We start from the raw sequence: 18,660 nt of genomic DNA, 5'->3' as shown, positions 1-18,660 counted from the left end.
TTGGAGGGCATTGATGGTGGAGAGGTAGAGGACATCTTCAAGTTGATGGCTTCAATGACACTTCAAATCAGATGAATGAACTGTTCAAAACTAATGCAAGTACTGTACCTGTCCAGCCAACTTTAGCAGCTTCCTCAGACAAACGTATGGAGACAGCAGAAATGGATAGTTCTACTGCATCGCAACATGACGTTAAGGTCACAACAACCCTCCCAACAACTACCCCATTGATGACACAGACAGACAGCACCACAATGGCAAAAACTACAAAGGAACCTGTGACAGATATGCTTGCAGTATCCACAAAGCCATCAGCAACACAAAAGGAGGAAGAGCCTAGGCGCTTGCCAGCCATCATAACGGTGCTGACTGCCCGGCCTCCAGTTGACACTCCTCTTACAACAACCAAGCCTGACTTGTCAACAAGAGCAAGGCTTCCCCACAGTACAGAGTTAACTTCCATCCCTACGGTAACTGATTTGACATCAGAGACGACAGTCGAGTCTACAACATTCAAGACAGAAGCTGAAAAGGTGGAAGATTTGGGGCTAATGGCAGAGGAAACGTCTGTGTCAGCGAAACCAACCGAAGCACGCACCCAAAGCACAACCTCAACGACAACAGCACCAATGAAGAACAGCACCACAGAGGGAACAAATAGTCCTCTTCCATCAACAACAAATATGGTAACCTCTACAGCAGTGACAGAAGTTACAACAGCTTTGGATTATGTGGAAATACTCAATGTTGACCAAAGTGCCTCTGGAGGAGAGACCGCTGGGAGTCTTTACTTAGAGTACCCTGACACTGAGGAAAATGCAGTCATACACAAAGATGGGGAGGATGTGGAGAAAAAGACTTCATTGGACACCACTACATCTCCTTCACTACTACAAACTGAAGAGATGGACATTAACACTGAAATGATGCCAAAATCAACAACATTCATAACACCAAGACTCACAGAGCCAACATCATCTACTGTGAGTACTGTGACATTTGGAGGGTCTGATCAGGAAGACAACATGCCATCATCAACTATGCAGCATACAGCAGAAACAACAACTAAGACAGCTACTACTACAACTGCAAACTTTAGTACAACTAAGCCAAGGCAAGAAGAACCTACAACAACAGAGAGGAACATGAAAACATCAAGCTCTAAGATATCTACAACCAATGTACTGTCTTCACTGTCAGAACGCGATTCAGAATCAGCAAGAACAGAGCATACGCCAACGACAACAAGAGCTGCAATAGCAGCTAGCAAGACAGAAGATACAACAGTTCAAAATAGAAAAGTTTCTGTGACAAGTTTCCCAAACAATTCAACTTATGCTGACAAAATTGGACATCCAGCAACATTATCCACAACAGAACTGACCACCAGCACAATGCTTGACACAGCATCAGAAACTTCTACCAGTGTCCAAGAAATGCCAAGCTCTGCTAAAACTCTGCCTGAAAGACGTCTACCAGCCATCATCACTGTTTTGACGATGAGACCTGATACAACAACACCAGGAGCTACAACAATAAAACCCAATGAAGCAACAAAGAAAGACACTAGCACAATCTCCACAGCTTTACCAGCAACAGAGCAGAAAAATCTGACAGCGGAAAAAGCACTGCCCGCAACTGCAAGGACCACAACAGCAGTCCCACAAACAACAGAGAAGACGTTTTCCACTAAAGCCATTTTGACAACAGATTCACCATTGTATACAACAACAACAATCCCACAAACTGATGTGACTGACACAACTTACGACAGAACATCAACTGTAGGCAAAGCAGCAGGAAGCCTCCATGAAGGTCAATCTCCTGACAACATGGCAACTGAGCAAAGCAAGGGCAAAGATGTCTCTGTTACAACTGTGACGCCTTCTACAGCAGCAGCAGCAAGTACCAGCTTGTTCCAGACCACAGAGGGAAAGATGTCATCAACATTTAGGACAACAGAGTCATCAACAACACAAGGGAGGCCTTTGACAACCAGTGTCTCAACACCTCAGAGCAAACACATCGAGGTAACTGACGAATCGAAAAGGCAAATAGCTGAGACAACAAAGAGTCCTGAAGCTACCACACTGTCAAATCTAATCAACACATCTTCCTTACTTTTAAACAAGGAATCAGACACATTGAAAGAAACAACAAGTGGGACTCCTAAAGTCGAAGGAACTACAGAAGAGATTCTAGCTGCAAACACAACTGCTCAGTCAGAAGGTGAAAGGACCACCACACAACTTAGCACCACTCAGACATTGAAAAGTACTACAGCCATGGCACCAGTGAGGAACGCAGCAGCCATCATTACTGTACTGACTGCCAGACCACCAAGAGTTCAAGTTCAAACAGATGCAACTTTCCCTCAGACCACATCAAGTGTTACTACAAAGAAAGCTTCCACTAGGACAGTCACACCAGTGAAGGCAACAACTTCTGAGCGCATCCCTGTATCTGTAATGACAACAGAAATACAAGAGACGAGCACAGGTTCAGTACAAGGTAAGATGAAAGCCCTTGCAACAACTGCAATTTCAAGAAGCACTCTACCATCAACAGAAAAGTTTGTTCCAAAGAGTGGGCCACTAGCAGTTACTGAAAAGATGTTAGAAAAGGATTTGAGCACAACAGAGGCAACAGCTACAACTTCTGAAATGCTCACAGACAAGGGAATAACTGTAACTTTGGCACATGCAAAAGGCTTTCTCTCAACCACCACAGGGAAGACTAATGAAGACAAGTCCACACAAGCAAACACAGAAACAGTGAAAAGGTTACGTGCTGTACCAGAAACAACAACGGCCTCTCTGCCAGATGAGACAACATCAGTTCTTTCTACAACACACGGTGCCAAAGTTGAAGATGTAAGAACAACAAGTCAGGCATCAGAAAATGCAGCTACTACAAATGGTACTGTGATCATCAGTGAGACATCAACCCTGGCAACAACAACAACACCTGAAACATCTACACATATTGAAGATGACATGGCCAAAATTGACAAAACTGTAACCACAAGCAGTGCATCCACAGTGACAGCCACAAAAGAAACTGAAAAAGATGCAGCATTGAGAAAGCTGTCAAGAACAACAGAGACAGTCAAGACAACAACAGCTGAAACAACTACTGAGCCTACAGTCAGGATCACTTCCACAAATATGATGGATAAAAGACAACAAGACAAATCTACAACACCAGTACACAAAACAACTACTACAACAGCCACACCAGATTACAAGACACCACAGGACATAACCAGAAAGTCAACACCCAAACAGGAATCCAGTGAGAAGATGACTGACACAACGACAGCCTCGGGAATAGAACCAACAACCAGAGGTGCACAGGAGGCAACAACTCTGCCAGGAGCAGAGTCTACAAGTGAGTCCGTCCAGGTGATTGACCTGGAGGAAGAAGCCGGGGTGACAGAGCTGAGGGTGGATGGCAGAGTACCACTGTGACTGTGAGTAGCTGAGAGAACATTTTGTGCCTTTAAGAAGATGAAATGGAAATCCTACTTTGTAACTGCATAGATGTCGATGGAATGAAATAGAACAGATATATCTGCTCCTTTTACAACAAACTATGTACCATATATCTAATAGATACAGCCTTAACTTAATTTTGACAAGGATGTTTGATCTGAATCAATTGAATGTGGTTTTTAAGATGCCAAGATACATTGTAACCAACATTAGTATGAACAGTTTTTCTACAACTTTACAGAAATTGCTTATCAAGTTGCATATGCATGTGATCAAAGGGATTTTAGTCAGATACACATAACTTTTAGCTTGCAGGGCAAATGTACAAAATAAATGAATTACGAATTCAATGTTTTTAATTGTACAGAAAACATGAGACAATTTGTTTCCTGACAAAGAAGTAATTATAGCATATGCAAAAATTACAGCCAACTGGTCTAAAGCAAAGTGAGCTTATCAAAAGATAGTAGAAGAAAACTATGAAGTTTTGTACAGATATAGGTAAAATATCATTGACATTTCTATTGTAGTGTGTTAAAGACTTATAAAAACGCTTGACATGTAGTATAGCCCTAACATCTTTAGAATATTCACATTGATTGTGCTGACACAATTATGTGTAACACTGTATCAAGAAGAAATTCTATTTGGAGACATGAAAGAAAGCAAACTGTCAACCTTGGTTCTCTAGAGACTATTTTCTTGTATTTTGTTATGAAAATTACCTGTTTTCTGAATAGATATACATAAGTTAAGGACAATTGACAACGTATCTCCACTTCAGATGTTGCTTCATTAAAAAGAGACTTGATTACTGAATAAATGGTCCTAAAACACGTCCATGTTCTTGTGAATATATTGTGTGAAGGTGATGAAGGGAAATTTAGAACACATGGAGAGAAGATGCGTAAATAGTTTCATCAGGTTGGTAGATTAATTGAACAAAGTCTTCTTGGTTACACAACCTTCTTTAATTTTCCAGTAAACATTTTGGAAAACAAACATCTGTGGTCTTCATCAGTACAAAATAAAAAAAAGTACAGTGCCGCTATATATATGCCCCTACGTCACAAAGCGGCAAGGATGCTTAACGTATCACGTTATAGAACATTCCAATGTCAAGTAATTACATCACAATATAAATATATTAGGTTAAGTTCACATTGCACTGACTCTGTCTAGTTCATATAGCACCAATACTATTTGTTTCATTTTGTGTTGATGAAGACGACAGATGGTCGTGAAATGTTTACTGAAGAACTAAAAAAGGTTGTGCAATGAAGAAGACTTTGTTCAGTTTCAGAGAAGGAAGTTGTTTCACAGTTCCCTACCTTAAAGAGCGACCTGCAGACGTACTCATACACCAGGTTCTGCAGGGACTTGATCAGGAGTTTGATCCGCATGTCTGTACTGCCTGGGTCCTGTATATAGAGAAGGAAAAGGAATCATAATGACAACTGCCTGGGTCCTGTACATAAATTAGAAAAAATAATTCAATGAATAACCACAACATCGTCAAGTCATGTGTGGTGTGTGCTCTTCAACATTTCACCACTAAACACTTTGTACTAACTAAGAAAAATTGCAGTCTTATTTTCCTCTGAAGCCACCAGTCCAGGGTATTTTTATGCCTCGGTCATAAAAAAATCTCACAAAATGAAAAACATAACACTGTATGAGTTGTGTATTATTTTGTATTTCCTGCTGTCTAAGGTGAAGTTTGCAGCAGAAAATTTTTTTTTTCAATTCCATAACCAGATTGCACAACAATTGGTCAAAGTTAAAACCAATTTTATTTCCTGCAAACATTATCTGAGCTAGAAAATGTAAATATGCAATATATGCATTTGACAATATCAATACAGTGTATATTGACTATATAAGTGTGAAAGGGCCCTTTAGGCTACTAGAATTCTGTACAAGTCTGTAGTTACATCGGAAAAAGTTGAGCTGTAATTTCCATTACAAAACACTGGACCAGATGAAGTTTTAAGTTTAGAAGCACCACCTGTCAATTTGCACGAAAATTGCATAAGGCAAACCCTGGAGAATTTCAAAGCAATCTGTCCTGACCTGAGTGGTCTCCAGGGCTCTCTTGAACAGCCTGAGGAAGGACGCCAGGCTGAAGCGGTACATGTTGTTCAGCTTCGACAGGTCGCTGATCACAAAGAACAGGGTGCTACCACTCTCAGCCAGGGGGAGGTATGCACTGCGCTCCTATAGAGAGAAAAGATACATCACCTTCAATTGCAGTGCAAGACAAATAATATGAAAACATGTGCAGACATTAAGTATGATGTACCACCCCGTCTATGATTATAGGCTTTTTTCCCAATAATAAGGGGAAAATGGGAGAATATAATTGATGGATGGATGGATGAAAGGATGAATAGATGGAAGGAAAGATGTACATATGTAGATGAAAAAATGTATGTTTGTAGATGAAAATATGATCAAGTGCCCAAACTAAATCACAGTCAACAAGCACTACCTTTTCAATATCTTCAGAGAAATAATAAAATGTTTTTCAACATGTAGGAAATTCCATGCATTTTAACTTAGAAAGGACACAAATCTACCCGAGTACGTATACTTCTTCTTTCGTACAGAAATCGGAATTTGACCACAACTCAGCATTGAAATACAATTTTCCCAACAGATAAATTAAATGTGACCCCGACCTTATCCAGGGAGTCCTGCAGCTGGATGGACTCGTTGAGAGAGTCTGTGATGGTGATGCTGCTGGCCTTGGTCTTGTTCAGGGACTCCAGGAGATCCTTGTTCTCAAGGATGTTACCCTGGGCGTTGGCCAGCTCCTGATTAAACACAACATAATGTTACTACATAATGGATAAAATTATTTTGATAAAACATTCATGTATATGATATGCCAAATAGCAATTGCTCAAGCAACTGGATTTGATTTTGGAAAATCATATCCAGTTGCTTGATCAATTGCTATTTGGCATATCTCATAACCTAGATGTCTAACCTTCATCAACATACATGTACATATACCTGTAGTGTATTCATAATATCACAATAATTCTTCCTCATATGGAAAACAGTTAATGATAAAATGTTGAGATGATGACCTGATAATCCAAATCAAGAAAACAGCTCAAGAGAGACATACATTTGTAGCTATTGAAATGCAAGTGATTATTAATAGAGTACAAAGAATCTTAGCATGAAAGTTCATCTGTGTTGGTAAATGACATTGTGGAAAAACTAAACTTTACTTAACCAATTAATCTTAGTGTTGGTTAAGTAAAGTTTAGTTTTTCCACAAGAGTACAAAGAAGATACTGAAAAGTAACTACAATCACCAAAATGCTAACAAAACAAGGCAATCAGAGATGGCAGACTTCACCCCCTTCAAGCAATACTGCATTGTGTGTATGCACATAGACACACATATACACACAGCAGGAAAGACAAAAGTGATAATTCTTGTATCAGGTCAGGTTATACCCCTGGTCAAAACAGAACCTGGGTACATTTTGGTCAGGGGGTACTGTACATCCTGGTCTGTTACACTGTTACTGGTAAGTCAGACATAACAGTGACCCCTGACCTGTAGCAGTGACTCCTCCAGCTGGGCCAGCTGCACCTTGAGGTCCTCCTCCTGCCTCAGCAGCTCTGTCTTACGCACCTCCAGCTCTGGCTTCTCATGCTGAATGGTGGTGGCCAGAAGCTGTACAGAAATAATTATTAGTACTGTCAGCGTTGGCAGATGATTTCATTGATGGAAAGTTTTGAAGTATGTTGCAATTACAGAAAATCACAGTGATATTAAAGTACTGTTTGCTTGACACAAAACAAGATACTATTTTCTGTGTAAGTTTTGTTTTTTATTATATGTAACTGTTACAGTACATACATATACACATGTACATGTACATGTACCTGTATGCTCCTTTGCGTTAATTGTGACCCAGGTCCCCCACTATAAAGCAGTATTCACACCACTGAGTTGTGTAACCTTGGTTAATCATGACAGAAATAAAGAAGATAGATATGTATTTAAGTGAACCAGGACTATCCAGCCTTAGCCTGTCTAACATCACGCTCCTAGCGGCCGGCCTTACAGATGCCACCTCTCAGGAAGGAGGTCATTAACCCCAGCCAGCAAGAGATGGTGTGAACACTAATCCAGCCTTACCTGTCCCCGTAAGCCAGCCCTGGTGGTGGTGAAGTTGACCTCTGTGATGATGGAGGCGGCGTCAGGTGGGACCTCTGGGTTCGGGTTCCGAGTGGCCATGAACAAGCGGAAGTCTTCGTGGTAGTCTACCACCTTGTCTCCGATCTGGACAACAAAACGTGGGCCTGCAAACATACAGGCGTTAAAAAGAGCTTAAACTATATAAAGGCGACAAAGTGATGATTGTCATTTGGGCAAATTTTTTTACATTATGAGTACAAGGCCTTTTATGCCTTTTTTCTCCTATAATACAATATTCTTTCATTTGGTCTACTTACAAAGTTACATTTGTAAGTTTGACAGAGGTTGCAGATACATGTTCCAGTATTTCTGTCTTAAAACTAAAGTAGCAATTGCAATTAAGGAGGACCCAATATGAAGGTCTGAACGTGAAGTGCAGATGTCATTTTGCAAAATAAATTCATTGTTGTTGTTTTTTTAAATTTTTGCAGTGACCTCTTCATTGCAAATTCAAGCATTTCCAATGTATCACTACTAACTGTGCTTCAGAATTGCTTCAACCACAAACTTAAACGACTGCAAAATTAAGCTCCAGCACAAATGGCTAAATTTACTGTTATTGTATTGTAATTACAGTTTTAGACTAGAGTAGACACCTTTGATTTTGTGTTTACCTTGTCTGAATCTCTCATGTTACCTGCAATTAGTAGCCTGGGTACCATCCGGAAAGTAGTTTGCTCCAACGTTCATTATATACTATATACAGTCGCTTCCAGCTCCGACATTCACTATACACTGTATACAGTCGCTTCTCTGTGTTTCCGTCTGGGAACGCGGACCATCTTAACGCCTGGAATCGTCTAAATTTTGGACGCAAGCGCTGATTGGTCCCCACATATGAGCGAATTATGGAATGGATTCAAGGGCTCGTTCGAACTGGTGTTCCAACACCGTAAACGCCCTCCTATTCACCTTCGGGAGAGCCTGTTGTCATCAAACCAGCGCTCTAGAACCCATTCCTGATTCGCTCATTAACTGACGTTACCACCAAATGGTTTAAATGTTCAAGTCTCCAGACGGATAGCAGAAGTGAACCTAGGAGCAAACTACTATCCGGATGGTACCCAGGCTATGCAATTAGCCCATTGGCAAGAATTTGCAATAAACTAATTGTATTACCTTGACTGGTGAGGTCTCCCCTCAGCAGGGGGTACAGGATAGGCTCTATCCCGTCCATCTCCTTAATCAGCAGGGTCTTCCCAAACCTCACCGCCAGCTCCAGAGCAGTGGTGAAGTTGGCATCCTGAGGGACAGAAACAGGCACCATGAGCTGTAAAATAATTTTACCTGCATTCGCGGGGTAACCTACATGTATATTTCGTAGTTTTTAAAAACAGGTGCTTTAGGGATATTAAGTCAATGAACGATAGTTTCAAATTGCAATATTTTGAAAATGTTGCAGTTTGATATAACAACGGAAAAGGGTTACCCCAATGCTTGAAAACATTTTCTGCACATCAAAAGTCTTCCCTTAATTGCTCAGGTTAATTGGAATATTTCAAAACATATATATATATATATATATGATAATTCTGTTGACCATTAGGTGACACAAAAAGACAAAGACAGTGGCTCCCTGTCTCCCAGTGCTTTTCTGCTTCTGAAAGGGGTACTGGTATCACACCACAGTGGGTATCATACCTGCTGGTTGACAACTTCCAGTCGGGCCTCCTTCAGGTGGACCTTGAGCCAATCCGCAGCGCGTGACGACGGGTCGACCAGGAAAGGTCGCAGGTGGCTCTACAAAAGAGCAACGAAATTCAAGTCACGCAATTTACCAACAAACGCAACAAGCGACCAATCACCTTCACCCTGGTGGGGCCCGTGTTTGCCAGCAGAAAAGCGGAGAATCAGCAGCGAGCGTGAGAGACACACGTGATACCGGCATCAGCGCTGATGCCTGGGTTATGATAGTTGATAATGAGGATGCCTTGGTTATGTGACGGTTAATGTTAAAAGGGGTGCACAAAAAGTGGTAAATGAATAAAATTATGGTTTGTGTTAATAACGCAATAAATAAAGCTGATAATGCAATAGCATGCAGATAGGCTGCGGCAGTTAAAGGCAATCAAAGCAAAGGGTTATAAAATAGACTTCCACAGAGAAGAACATCAATTTTAGTTGAAATGTTTTAAGAAATGTCAATTTGACAGTTTTAGATCACTGACATTTCTTCTCTGTTGAAAGACGGCTGTGATGTGATGAATATTAAAAGCGGTGTTGGCAATATGCAAGTTGCACAAGCAAGCAGCAAAAGCAATTATTAAAAACATCTGACTCCAGTGTAGTTAAATATTGCACGGCATGCATGGCATTGTTTCCGGTGTTTTTTCTCTCCCATGTTCCCTTAATCCCGACTTGGTCTTACCCCCGCCTTCATGTTGTTCAGCTGTGGCAATGCCATTAAATACGTTGGCCATGCAGAGCACATACAGTCCGCGATGGTTTGATGATGCGATGAAGGGTACCAGTGGTGTCAATCAAGATGTCATGGCCAGCACAGATAGTGACCAAGACATGTCGTAAACACAGAAATAACAATGTTGGATTAGATTAATAAGCAGTTAATGTCTTTTAAGCATTTTTCGAACGATTGTCCATGAAAGGAGGTTAAAAAAGGTTTAACCTCCTTGTTTCATGGGAGGCATGTCAATTAAGATGTCAAGGCCAGCACAGATAGTGACCAAGACATGTCGTAAACACAGAAATAACAATTAGCAAGCAGTTAATTGTCTTTTAAGCATAATTTGTTTTTCAAACGTTTGTCCATGGGAGGCCAGGTTATATTTAGATAAAAACATGTAACTGGTTTAAGATGTTGGCAAAAATGTTTGTCAGTCAATGAATTAATCTGCGTAGTTTGTCACATGTCAGCTGCAAAATTTTAAGGAAAATGAACGACAAGTAAAAATGGATACATCCGAGACAAGTATGATTATGTTATGTAGACATACCATGTACAACAATGTACACTGAAAAAACAACATAATTAGCACACAACTGAGATGAAACACACAATGATGGACATTGCCCAAACCAAGATTGCAAAAGCATTGCACCCATCCCTTCTCTACATGTATATATGGTACCTGAAAATCTTTTGAACTTGTTTTACCAAATGGTGAACTTCTGAACGTTATTTCCCCTTATATCTTTATTATATAATCATAAACAATATAAAATACACTCATTGAACCCTTAATGAAAATGAGACAAAAAAGTTTTTTCTTGAATTATACCCGGACTAATTTTTGCTATTTGAAAAAAAAAAACAACTTTAAAAACACTGAAATGTTTTGAGCTAGTGTACAAGACCATTTGTATCAAGGTGAATGAAAAAATCAAATTTCCATGAATTTTGGATCAAAGCATTGGCAAAATGCACTACTTTTCAGTTAACAGGACATTCAAAATAAAATGGTGTAGTAGTTAGAATCCTTGAATGATCACAACCGCCTGTAAGCAACAACTAACCAACTTATAATGAAAATTCATCTAAGTTGGTAGTAATCATAATATAATCATGCTAAAGGTACATGTATACACAGATCAAATTTTCAACTTTGTGTTGGAAGAAAGTTAAGCATTGTACTATAACTCCCCGACTTTTAAAAGGCACACAGAAATAAGACCACTAGGAGCACCGACCTGTAGGATCACCAGCGCATTCTCCATGGAGAGGTCATCCGAGGGCAGCCCCTCGCCCTTCCAGCCCAGCTGCTCGCGCTCGCTGCTGAGGAAACGGCGGACGTCGAACCCGGTCAGGTTGGTGGCATCCATCCACGCCCCCAGGGTCTGGCGCCGCTCGTCCTCTGAGGTGCTGGCGAGGTACGTGATGAAGCCTGCGGCCAGCTGGGCACGCTTCGGGAGGGTGTCCAGCTCGGACTGCAGCTCACCAACCTAAGGGCAAGTAACAAACTAGTTCAACAACCTAAGAAGTTTCACAACAGATACATATAGAGTCACCTAGACACTTGGTCTCACTGGACAAAGTAAGAATCTTGAGACCAGAGATATCACCACAACTCCTACATTTGTACTAGCATGTACCAAGAATGTAATGAGCATATAATACACTACATGTTTATGATTTATAGCCTAGTTCATAACCCCATCTTAGCTGCCAAGTAATATCGTTTGCTCTACGTAACTGGTCAACTGCCTTAATCTATAACCCCAGTTTTATTAAGTACAAGCTCCATAAACATTTCTATCAGGTTGCCGAAGTCATTGAATTACAAATCCTTTCACACAATGAAAGAGTTTTATTCAACCAATGTTCTGGTGATTGCCTGTCCCCTTCCTCAGGGCAATGCTGACTGGTTCACTGTAAAAGTTAGTACTTACAGAACAATGAATTTAAAAAATTACTGATTGATGACTTATTGATTAATTATTTCTTTGTTAAGAATGATTATGTATACCACTACTGCTTTTCTTTGTTTGCAATTAGCCTTTGGGCATTTGCAATAAAGATTATTATTATTAATAGCCACTACATGGTCATTTTAGAACTTTCTTACTGTTTGCCAAACCTTTCAATTCTTAATTTCCAAAGATCATCAACACAGAAACATATTGGCTGACGTTTGACAACTTGGAAGGTCTGCTGTTCCAGTGTGGTATGAAGCTGCTCTCACACATAAGAGATATGTTTTCAGAATAGAAAATCACTACCTGTGCACTCCACCGCTTGTACTCATTGTCCAGTTTGCCCACGAGATTCTCAGCTGCGGCGATGGTTTCGTTGGCCTTGTCAACGTCAATCTTCAACTTTGCTGCTTCTGTTGTCCTCTTCTCAAATCTATCATCACAAGATATTCATCTAGTTTAGTATTGTTTGATGAACCCATACTGCAGAAATAGTTACCTGGTGAACCCATAGTGCAGAAATAGTTACCTGATGAACCCATGCTGCAGAAATAGTTACCTGATGAACCCATACTGCAGAAATAGTTACCTGATGAACCCATACTGCAGAAATAGTTAACCTGATGAACCCATACTGCAGAAATAGTTAACCTGATGAACCCATACTGCAGAAATAGTTAACTTGATGAACCCATACTGCAGAAATAGTTACCTGATGAACCCATACTGCAGAAATAATTACCTGATGAACCCATACTGACTATCACAGTAACTGCAGAAATAGTTACCTGATGAACCCATACTGCAGAAATAGTTACCTGATGAACCCATACTGCAGAAATAGTTACCTGATGAACCCATACTGCAGAAATAGTTACCTGATGAACCCATACTGCAGAAATAGTTACCTGATGAACCCATACTGCAGAAATAGTTACCTGATGAACCCATACTGCAGAAATAGTTACCTGATGAACCCATACTGCAGAAATAGTTACCTGATGAACCCATACTGCAGAAATAATTACCACTTAGTATGTAGGAATGAGCACGATGATAATGACAGACTGTGTAGCCATTTCATAGTAATAAGTAAAAGTCCCAAACTTACTTATCTCTAAGCTCAGCTACTTTCTGATCAACAGCGTCCAGCGCTTTTTGTAGCTTCTCCATGCGATGTTCAGCCTTCTGCAAGTTCCTGTACAATTAGGAAACAATTATGGATCATCTGCATGCATAAAATGATGAAACAATGTACATGTACTGCACAAATTTGACAAATACTTTATAATTGCTACAGAAAAAAGCCCTTCTTGCACCAAATGGTGCATTGTGCGGTGCCCATCTCCAGTTCTGTACTCCTGAGCCACACAACTTTGTGCACTCACTGTACCAAGGGCCCAGTCTACTAGTAGTGGTCTGTGTATTCAACTTTCACAGTCTTTCCCAAATGCTGAGTGCTAAGCAGAGAAAGCTGCATGTACTAGATAAGTCTAGTACGTCTTTGTTGTGACTTGGCTGTAGATTGAACTCACAACCTATACAATACAACCATATCTACCCCAGGGTTCGAAATACTTTTTTCTGCATACCTGCACTGGTGCAGGCAACATTGAAAATTACCTGCACCAGACAAATTTTGCCTGCACCACTTTGAATTTAGGAAATATGGATCATACAAAATTTCTGAGGAACTGTTTTTCTTTTATAATTTATAGTGGTAGTGGTAAGTGGTAACAGTAAAATTTAATGCACCCTAATAACAAACCATATACACCTACATTATAGGACATTTATGCATAAAATCCAGTACTTGGACCAGTGCAGGTTAGGTGCAGGTAGACACCCGAAATACCTGCACAGCCCCAATTTTACCGGCACTAGCCTGCATATGCAGGTGGTATTTCGAGCCCTGTACCCTCTCCACCATTGCACCTGTCAATTGCTAGAGAATCAGGCACTATTTAGTCAATCCATAGATTTCTTTGCCCCTTATCTTATTTTATCTAATCAAATAAAGAACAAAGAAAGATACTTTTTGAGGCCAGCTTGCTCGGTTTCCAGAGGTTCGATCTTCTCCAGGACCCGTGAGAACTCCACGTTAGCCCTCACCCAGGATGCTAGCGGGGCAGCGGCAGTACTGGCACGCTTCGCATTCTGGGTGCAAAAAAGCAAAAACACTGTTGCATGTACATAATACACAGTATGAAAACAGCCATCTTATAACACTAGTTCACCTTTATCCTATATCCGTTATTATATCAAACTGCAACATTTTCAAAATATTCTGGTCAGAAACCATCGACCGTCGACATGAAATCCCTAAGTACCTTGTTTTTAAACAACGGTATACGATAAAGTTTCCAACATGGATGAAGGTGAACTAGCATTATAATCAAACTGGATGAAAAATTAAACAAGAATGGACGGTCTTGATTGTGTCAAACTGTTAACAAAACCCCGAGATATTAAAATCGTTATGCTGCTGAGGAATAAAGGTTTCCTTAAAAGCCAAAAGTGGCTGATAACTAGCATGCATAATCCATATAGAATGCCAGGGCTCGAAATTCATTTTTGGGATCAGGTGCACTGGTGCACCCAGCTTAAACTATTGGGTGCACCAAAAAATTTTGGGTGCACCACTTAAATTTAAGTAATAATCTAATGATAAAACTTAGTTACAAGTTATCAAATTCTTAAACAAGTACCATGACAGACATTTATATTACCTTTCTAACAGTGAGATGTCAAGAATATGATGTACATGTATACTTAGTCTAGTATACTTGTCAATGATATCTTTACATACATAAACCTAAGAAAATATTTGGATGCACCCTGTGCACCCACAGAAAATAATTGGGTGCACAGCTCCAATTTTGGGTGCACCTGAATGCACATGCACCCAGTATTTCAAGCCCTGAATGCTAATTATGGCAAATACTACTACAGAAAAGATTTGCTACAAACCTTTGGGTCAAATGATGCCTTGTTCTTGTGCAACAACTCGTCCACACTCTCTCTTATCTCTGGGGTGATTCTTCTGGCATCGAAGGACATGATCTCTTCCTTTACCCCACGCTTGGCAAGGAAACTAGAACAGACAAAAAACAACATTTTTCTTTCCTTAAGAACACACAAAACAGTTTAAAGAAAAATGTTCCAGACGTTGATGAAGGTTAGACACCCAGGTAGTAAGATATACAAATAACAACTGTTACTCTTGACAGGCAAGCAACTGGACATGGATTTTGGAATTCATACCTGTTGCTTCTGTATGTTCAATGTTTGGGAATTGTTTTTTGTGAAACTAAAGATGATAAGATTATTGAAAATCCAACAGGTGGCTGGTTGATGAAGGTTAGACTTTAAAGTAAACTTAGACATCCAGGTGATAAGATAAGGAGTGTCACTTTCAGACAAAGGTAATGGACACTACTTGAAACGTCCAACCATTTCAAAATCTATCTATCTAGTTGCTTGATGTTTTCTTGTGAAACTACAAATGATAAGTTTATTGAAGAATCTATCTCAGAGGTGTTTTTAAATGAATTCTGTTACTAGAATAATTATTAACCTAACCTAACCTTTTCATGCTGACCCACGAGGTGTCGAAGATGCCCATAAGTCGCAGCACGCTCTCCAGGATGTCGCGGATGATGTCGGGCGGCGCACGCAGCGAGCGGATCTCAGACAGCGAATCTGACTTGATGTTCCCTGTAACAAAGAGATAGCAAAAAGTTTTTAAACCCTTAATAAATAATTGGTCCAATCGGATTTCATTCATTTCCACATTTTACATCAGTCAAGAGATGAAGTTTATCTGTGACGGTAGTCAACATTATGTTACAATTTTAAGACAGCAAAGACGTCACACTTCCGTTCCGGATGTGTGACTTAGGTTTTGGGTCATTTCAACTTGAGAAGGATCAGAGGACTGATCGAAAGCTTGTTGGTAAGCCCTTTATTTTGTGCACAGATATTAAGTCTTAAAACTGTAACACAAAATTTTAATGAACAGCAAATCGTACCACTTGCAACTTTTCCTAAAAAATTAATCAGCGTCTCATCTTATTATGAAATCATAGACTTGGAAGATAGACAGTCACTGTATCGTGAATAGAACGCAAAGACAAGCCAAGTAAAATCTATGTATTGTGGTTAAGGTTGTGCCAATTTTTCAATTCTCAGCCATTTTGTTGTAAAACTAAAAGTGATATGTCAAGTAGAAAACAGACAGCTGGATAGAAACTTAAATCTGATCAGTTCAGCAGTATAGCTTTTCTTTATATGGGAGAACACCAACTGAAGTGTACAAATATATGTGCTTTCTTTGGGGAAAACTGTAACTGAAATCAAAAACTGTATTTCCTCACCGACAGCCTGCTTGGCCTCCTGCACCAGCGGTTCCACCTCGGCCAGCTCGATGTCGATGGCTTTCTTCCTCTTCTCCAGCTTACTGTTCTCCTCTGCTGTCTTCTGTTTCAGAACCTCCATCTCACTCTTCTGCTCACTCGCATTCTGGGAGGGGAAACAGACAAATGGTACACGTAAATGTAAGTAAACAGCAAAAAATAAATGTACCATAAGAACAAGAATGTGCGCAAACTACTTAATTGCTTAAAGAAAAATCAGACTTTCAGAGCGTGGATGCAGACTGCACAGTTGTAGTGAAATGTACATTTGTATCTATAACTAATATTATGAATTTCAAATTGTCACCTTTACTTAACAAATTAATTTAGCTGAATCCCTAACAGTAGACTGCTTTTCATTTTGACAAAGTAACATTGATTCAGGTAAAACTGATGTCGAAGTATAAAGAAGAAGGATCTTATGTTAAACAACAAAAGTGATTGTTCGGTATACAATACTCTGTGTTTAGTCATTTCGTTCAACCTTCCTGATCACTTGGATTTCATACTGCAGACAACTTTTTTTCCAAATTTTTTTTATTCTTTGCATGCTCGCATCAGTTTTGGGGATCCCGGAGGATGTCAGCCATTAATTAAAACTCAAGTTTATCATATATCCACACTAGATATGATATTCCACCATCCCACCTGCATGCTTGCAGTGATCTCCCTGAGCGCTGCATCAGCCTCCTCCTGTTTCTGTGCCAGGAGAGCGCTCTGCTCGGCCGCCTTCCCCTTCAGCGTGTCCACCAGGGCTTTAGCCTCGTTCAACTTGGCCACACCAGCCTGGAAACACATGGTAAGAACATCATAATCTCCAAGCAGATTCCTCCGGTGGCATTAAAACAGTAACATAAGCTGGGGAAGGAATTAGCCGGAGGAGGATAATGGGCCACCGCGTCCCATGTGATTTTCACTAAAACATGATATTATATAGCTCCATAAGCAGGTAAATACATTTCACTTCTCTCACTTCAAATTAAATTTTTACATCGAACACAAAACAGCAATTTGGATTTCAAATAATCACCTCCTAGTATCCAATACATACAGATAAAAGGAATTGATCTGCTGGATTCATGTATGTTGTAATGTGCCCTACTGATCATGACCATCTTAACAATTGTCCCCCATTCCTTTTTTTCATGTGACTATCATTGCCTTATCAAAAACATTATGATATTGGCTCCACCCCATCCTTTCAAAATAAGGTTGCTAACTGCAATGACAGACATAGTCAAAACATAATACTAAAAGCCCTTAAGGTGTAATGTAATTCCTTGACATGCATTTGTTTATAACATAGTATAAAACTGATTTTACCTGTAGATATTACTATCACAGAACCCCTAGATGTGACATATTTCTTATTTCTGCAGATGTGACTGTTTCCTTACCTATACGTAACAGTCACTTGACCCATATATGACTGTCTCTTTACCTGTAGATGTGACTGTTTCTGCAGCACTCCTTCCTTCTTATGGTTATACACAGACTCGTAGGTGTGCAGGAAGGTCATGTATCTGCGGGGGGTCGCGCCGTGCGCCAGGCGAGACTCGTGGATGTTCACGAAGTTCTTGACGAGCTCGTCGCCCCCTGCAAACTTCTTTGGTTCCTGCCCGGCTGCAGGAGGGAGGAGACTGCTGCCCATCTCCGAGTGGCGTGACAGTAGCATTTTGGGGACCTGATGTCACAACAAATTATATTGTACATAGTCTTGTAAAAGAATTAGAATACAACACGGTGTATTTCGTATCACACAAGGTATCAACCTAACTGTGGGTAGGACTGACAGACAACCAAAGGGCCGACCTGCAAGATTGCTGGGACCGAGGTTGATATGAATGTGATCCCAGTATTATCTTGTGTACTCTATTCAGCTAGATGCTTTCAAACTGGCAAAAGCTATGAGCAATTTGAATTTGGTTTTCATGGTCACACTCAAGTGCATGAAGTTCTAACAGCCCTTTAAAACCATGCACCGGTACTGTTATCATTACGTAGTCTCCTGTTTAAAACAATCGTGGAGAATTGTGGAGACTAATTTATAGCAGCATGAGTAGTTGCCTCTGACCTGAAGCATGCTGTCCTTACTCCAGCCCTCCATCCACTGCACCAGGCACTGCTTGTACAGGGAGGGGTTACTCTCACACAT

At 40.2% G+C, this 18,660-nt stretch overlaps 1 protein-coding gene across 1 annotated transcript in view; it reads right to left on the bottom strand.

Moving 5' to 3' along the window:
- The window catches only part of LOC118419531 (cytoplasmic dynein 2 heavy chain 1-like), a gene marked incomplete in the record, with an annotated part of 82,495 nt that overhangs the window by 16,051 nt on the left and 47,784 nt on the right, over positions 1–18,660 (bottom strand). Inside the window, 18 exon segments of the mRNA XM_035825950.1 lie at positions 4,826–4,915; positions 5,568–5,711; positions 6,176–6,310; positions 7,072–7,191; positions 7,660–7,823; positions 8,839–8,962; positions 9,361–9,459; positions 10,088–10,108; positions 11,368–11,619; positions 12,397–12,523; positions 13,202–13,288; positions 14,126–14,247; positions 15,061–15,184; positions 15,678–15,807; positions 16,467–16,611; positions 17,154–17,291; positions 17,947–18,189; positions 18,580–18,660. Of these exon segments, the coding sequence (XP_035681843.1) occupies positions 4,826–4,915; positions 5,568–5,711; positions 6,176–6,310; positions 7,072–7,191; positions 7,660–7,823; positions 8,839–8,962; positions 9,361–9,459; positions 10,088–10,108; positions 11,368–11,619; positions 12,397–12,523; positions 13,202–13,288; positions 14,126–14,247; positions 15,061–15,184; positions 15,678–15,807; positions 16,467–16,611; positions 17,154–17,291; positions 17,947–18,189; positions 18,580–18,660 (2,346 nt within the window).

This window comes from Branchiostoma floridae, chromosome 7 (genome assembly GCF_000003815.2).
Source record: "Branchiostoma floridae strain S238N-H82 chromosome 7, Bfl_VNyyK, whole genome shotgun sequence".
Classification (NCBI taxonomy): domain Eukaryota; kingdom Metazoa; phylum Chordata; class Leptocardii; order Amphioxiformes; family Branchiostomatidae; genus Branchiostoma; species Branchiostoma floridae.
This window is presented reverse-complemented; position numbering and strand designations above follow the sequence as displayed.